The sequence below is a fragment of the Sinocyclocheilus grahami genome, unplaced genomic scaffold, assembly GCF_001515645.1.
Source record: "Sinocyclocheilus grahami isolate Dianchi unplaced genomic scaffold, SAMN03320097.WGS_v1.1 scaffold206.1, whole genome shotgun sequence".
In the NCBI taxonomy this organism is placed as follows: domain Eukaryota; kingdom Metazoa; phylum Chordata; class Actinopteri; order Cypriniformes; family Cyprinidae; genus Sinocyclocheilus; species Sinocyclocheilus grahami.
This window is the reverse complement of record NW_015505385.1, coordinates 175575-181574: the sequence shown is the minus strand read 5'-3', so window position 1 is coordinate 181574 and position 6000 is coordinate 175575. Positions and strand designations below refer to the sequence as shown.

Sequence of the window (6000 nt, the reverse complement as noted above, 5' to 3'; positions counted from 1 at the left end):
ATATTTAAAAATTAAAATTATATAACCAATTTGTTTCACATTCTTTTTTGGAAAAGAAAGAATCACTACAACTTCTGAAAGTGACCAGCAGTGTTTTAGCAGTACATAAAAAGTAATGTCACAAATCAGAAAATGTAATTTTAACATCAATGTGAATGACAAAAAAATGAATGACACTAATTTTATATCATTGTAACTTTGCTTTCCACACACTTTAAGTACTTCTTCATATACCACAGCAAACACAGTAGTCTGAGAAAGTTCAAACATGATTAAAGGGAAGTGAACAGTCAGTAAAAAAAAGAAAGAAAAAAGAGGAAAAAAGAACAAATACACAATTTACAAGCATATATAAAATAAATAGTATTCAGGTACAGAAATGTATAATTAAGTGTAAAAAAACACTGCATAGTGTTCACTGTATGAATTAAATTTAGATTAATCTTTGTTATAGCTGTTTTGTTGTTTGATTAACATTAATCTAGCGTAGCGTCAGTTCTGGCAGGTCACTCTCAGATGATCCCCATCAACCTATGGGAATACGACACCTATCTAAGCATTCATATATAAGCTCCCTCAGTAGTATCAGCAGTTTTCGCATTGCTCAATAGCTAATTACCCTCCTCCATCCCCAACTCCTCCTCTGTCAGTCAGGATTCAGCCTTCTGATTTTCCTTTGAATCAGACTAAATCTAAAATGTGCACATAACATTATTGAACTTTAACAATATCTGCAATACATTTATGTTGGTTCTGTTCTGTTTACCCTGGGGGGGTTATCGCTGCTCTCCCTGCTCTCATCCATGCTAGGCCCAGAACGGAACCATACCGCCAATCCAAACTGTATGCTAATTGACGATAGTGGTCCATACAGAAGTGACATATTCAGCAGTACGTATTTATAGGCTGCTGTACCTTTAAATCCAACTGCACGGATCCAGTATAATGATACACGTCTGATTTCTTTCTCAGCTGTTTACATTCATTTAAAACATAACCGGCTGCATTTACGAGAATGATCATCGAGACGGGTACTATTGACATAATTCTGTGTGTATGTGTCTGTTCAAACATGAGGTGGAGGAGATGCGAAAGACGAATCAACTCTGTGTTCGCACGCCGTCTGAAACGCGTCTCTCTCTGTGTGTGTGCGCGCGAAGAGACGCTGTGCGAGATGCGGCTTGTGCGTGCGCTTCAGGTGAGAGTCAGACAGCAAGACGAGACGGCAAAGAGTTGTTTTCTGCAACTTATTGCACTTAATAACTCTTTTTAACATCAAGCAATTCTCTGTACACGTCTGATTTCTTTCTCAGCTGTTTACATTCATTTAAAACATAACCGGCTGCATTTACGAGAATGATCATCGAGACGGGTACTATTGACATAATTCTGTGTGTATGTGTCTGTTCAAACATGAGGTGGAGGAGATGCGAAAGACGAATCAACTCTGTGTTCGCACGCCGTCTGAAACGCGTCTCTCTCTGTGTGTGTGCGCGCGAAGAGACGCTGTGTGAGATGCGGCTTGTGCATGCGCTTCAGGTGAGAGTCAGACAGCAAGACGAGACGGCAAAGAGTTGTTTTCTGCAACTTATTGCACTTAACTCATTTTAACGACAAACAATTCTCTGCTATATGCGTCGAACTAAAACGTTGACCTTTTGCAACGTTTTGATTTAAGTAGCCTATTATTAAAATGATTCAAATATCGCACGCCGTTGCGATATGCATATCGCGATATTTCGATATTTTCGATATATCGTGCAGCCCTAGTTTGCACTATGTTTTGGACTTGATTTCTTTGATGTGATATGGAATGCCGTCTACATCTCACACATGCATGCTACATGAACATGCTAGCCCTTCAGTAACACAGTATATATCAAAGCAGTTATTGCATTGAACTGTTGATGCATTTCAATGATTTTTCTAATGCAATATCCAGTGATGAAGCAGAATTTCAGGAATATTTCACACCCACGAGTTCAGCAGCTTTAACTTATTATGCAGATCTGGGTAAAAGTGCACGTGTGTGAACACCCGTCACACCTACACCTACACCACACACAACACAAATCTTTATTCTATTCTATTCTTTTACTCATGTGGAGTAGAGTAGTAGAGCAGAGGCCAGACGGCAAAATCACACAAAAGCTGGAGTTAATTTAAATCACCGTCTGTCATCGTGACCCTAAACACAATGTCATGCTGGGATTAACATTAAAATGCAGCTTCAGAAGTTAATATATTGTTTCATTTATTCTGCACATCTAATTTTGTATTGCATTTTTTAAATACTTGTTAAACTGTGAGTGCAAATAAAAAAACAAACGATGCTTTCTAACTGTACGGTCACACAGAATAAGCATATTTTCCAGCGTTATGTGTATTTAATGTGAAGTAATTCAGCCTTCATCTCACAACATGCGCCAGAAGGTTTAATGCTTATATTGTAAATGTAACTCTGACAGTCACAGCAATATAGTCATAACAAAAATAACACATTCAAGTGCAAGTATCTGTTGATATAAGCTCAAGTATCAGTGTTTAGAGTTCTCCTGGAGGCTCAACGCTCTCTCTCGACCGTATGAACCCAACTACATTTATAATAATAAATGGTCAAACCTGTAATACTAGAGCATGGAAAGTTCATTTGAGTTTGGAAAGGTACAGTTTATAGTATAATCAATGAACTGTTAAAACCCTACTGTATAACCTGCATTTTGTCATCATTTACTCATGTGGTTCCTATCTGGAAGATAATTTCCGCCAATGAATAAACAATAAAAAAGGCTAACTGCGACTTTTTAATCTTAGGATTCTGACTTTCTTTCTTGCAATTCCAAGTTTGTATCTGGCCATTTTTTTCGTTTCAGAATTAAAAATAAAACTAGTAACTGCAATTTTTTATCTCAAAATTCTGACTTTTTGTCATGCAATCCTGTGTTTATAAATATCTCTGAATTGCAAGATCTGAATTGTGAGATCTTTTATCCCATGGCAGAAAAAAAATGTCCACAGGTTCCAGCCCTGTATGAAATATTTGTATGTACTATAACATTTTGAATAATTATATAGTTCTAATTATTTACTCCTATAAAGTGCTTAAAAATATATGGTTCGCCAAAAATGTTGTTATCATTTACTCATTAAATATTGCATTACTTGTATGTATTATGCATTTATTTCTTCTGTGTAACACAAAAGAAGGTGTTTTGAAGAATGAGGAGTCCATTGACATCCAAAAAAATATATATCTATATATAAGATATCTATATTTAATATAAAATATTCAATTATCTTCTTTAATGGTCCACGAAAGAGAGAGTAAATGACAGCAGAATTTAAATTTTTGAGTCAACAATCCCTTGAACCCACACCACTTTTGGTCAGTCGCCTCACTGGAAAGACTAACCAGCATGAACCGGTCCTGTCAGAACATAGATTTGTGCTGGTCTGAGTGAGTCTTTATTCTTTCTAGTGTGTACCTTCCTGTAAATGGCTCCGATGATTCCCGAGCGCAGCCTCATGCCTGTGACAAAGCAGTACTGAAAGTGCTGATGTAAGATGAGGGTCTGTAAGAGGGAAGTGCCGAACATCAGGAACGCCAGCGAGTAACCCCACCACAGCGGGGCATTGGTCTGTTTGGTGAAGTCGATCAACAACCTGACAATGAAAGGAGAATCACGTTAAAAACACACCTCTCTGCATCGTGGTTTCCATGTATTATCAACTGTAGACACTAGCAGGCCAAAGTTTGGGATTGGAAGGTTTTTTGAAAGAAGTCTCGTCTGTTCACCAAGTCTGCATTTATTTGACCGAAAATATAGTCAAAAATGTGAAATATTATTACAATTGAAAATAACTGTTTTCTATGTGAATATATGTTAAACTGTAATTTATTCCTGTGATCAAAGCTGTATTTTCAGCATCATTACTCCAGTATTCAGTGTCACATGATCTTCAGAAATCATTCTAATATTCTGATTTGCTGCTCAAGAAACATTTCTGATTATTATCTATGTTGAAAACAGTTGTGCTGCTTCATTTTTTTTGTGGAAACTGTGATACATTTTATTTTTCAGGATTCACAGATGAACAGAAAGTTCAAAATAGCATTTATTTGAAATAGAAATCTTTTGTAACATTAGAAATGTCATTACTGTCACTTTTAATCAGTTTAATGCAGAAAAAAAAATTTTTTATATCTTACTGGTGACACTGAAGACTGGAGTAATGATGCTGAAAATTCAGATTTGATCATAGCAATAAATTACATTTTAACAGATGTTCACATAGAAAACAGCTATTTTAAATTGTAACAATATTTCACTGTGTTGTACTGTATTTTTGATCCAATAAATGCTTAATTATTTCAAACCTTTGACTAGAAGTGCCTGATTCAAAATAGTAAAAAGGAAACATATTTGCATTCTGTTTGCATTGCAAAACACAGGCAGAGAGCGTGAAAGGCATATGTGAAGAAAGCAAAACAACATGCAAACGATTCTGCAGGCTTCTATGGAAAACAGCAATATAAAAGATCATTTTTACACCACCTTCCAGCTAATCAGCATTCTTCGTGTTTGCTCTTCCTGTTATAAGCAAACAAAATAAATCCATGCGTGTAATAAAACCCAGGTCTAGGTAAATGTTAAAGGAACAGAGCAGCTATTGTGTCGCTCATTATCAGACAAACAATTACAGCTGTTCATACGGACTGACTAAATCAATCCCTTTAATATATTAATTATGAATCATAACATCAGCAGCTACCATGAATGAAAACAGAAGCTCATCACAACCCTGTGAACATCTCCTGTAAATAACCAGTGCAATAGAGCGAGTAAACGTCACTTACTGGAAGCTTTATCGTGATGTGTGCGATATCACTACCTTCCCTATCGTAAAATCATAACTAATTATGACTATAGTTCCTCTCTGGCTGGGAATGATGCCGCAGTGGCTTCACCTGAGCAGCTGAGGGTTCACGAAGGTAATGAGATCCTGCAGCAGTTTGAAAGCGGAGCCGATGAGGAAGTAGGGCCCGAAGGCCCTGAGAAGGGCCCGCAGGAACGAAGGCTGCCGCACCTCCTTCCGCTTGGACAGCAGGACCTCCTCCTCCTCCTCTTCCTCCTCCGGATTGACGCTCATATGGTTGGGTTCAGCGCCCGGGCCTGCCTTCCTAAACGCGGCCTGCTCCTTCACGCTCGGCTCACTGCACAGAAAAACAAGAACGGCTGATCAGCTGAAATGACTCATTCAGCAGCCACGTCAAGGTCACGGGTTCGAGTCCCAGTGAATGCATGACTTGAACAAATGTACAGCTGAGTAGGTAGCTTCAGATAGAAGCATCTGTCATATGCATGAATGTACTGCAAGTGCATTAGTTTTGGGAAATCAAAACACTTCTGTGCTCAAGAGCAAAGCTGAACCTGGACTCACGTGTCATTCTGCTCTAGCGGCACCAAAAACACCTCCAAAAATAACTATTTTTCACGCCGTTTCAAAACGTTGCTTGTGTTCGCTTGTGCAAAATACCCTACCCTTATATTAATATATTACACAAGCTACCAATAATGAAAACAGAAGCTCATCGTGACCCTGTGAACGTTTAAAAATTAAATTACACAACACAGAATTTCTGAGAGAGAGAAAAAACGAATAGGGCACTATTTTTTTTTTTTTAAGTATTACATTAAGTTGTTTTGATGAATTCTGTGCTGTCAATCGATTAAAAAATTTACGAATCACACATTTTTGTGTAATTAATCGCGATTAATTGCATATTAATATAGTTATATTGTCACTTCACATTGAATTTCCAAATTAATATAGGAACAACAAAGAAGGTATATGATAAATATGTGTTTAATGGCATCTTTTTACTAAGTAGCCTATTATTAATTAAAGCATCATTAATAGCAATACTGCTACTGATGTCTCTATTAAATGCATTTCCCCCTCAATTTTAGCCATTGATTATAGAAATTCAGCATTACA

General features: G+C 37.1%; 1 protein-coding gene across 1 annotated transcript in view; it reads right to left on the bottom strand.

Moving 5' to 3' along the window:
- Positions 1-6000, bottom strand: part of abcc3 (ATP-binding cassette, sub-family C (CFTR/MRP), member 3) — a 57617-nt gene that overhangs the window by 25151 nt on the left and 26466 nt on the right. Inside the window, exons 8-9 of the mRNA XM_016286128.1 lie at positions 4970-5215; positions 3486-3663 (exon numbers count right to left, since the gene is read on the bottom strand). Of these exons, the coding sequence (XP_016141614.1) occupies positions 3486-3663; positions 4970-5215 (424 nt within the window). The remainder of the gene's footprint in view (positions 1-3485; positions 3664-4969; positions 5216-6000) is intronic.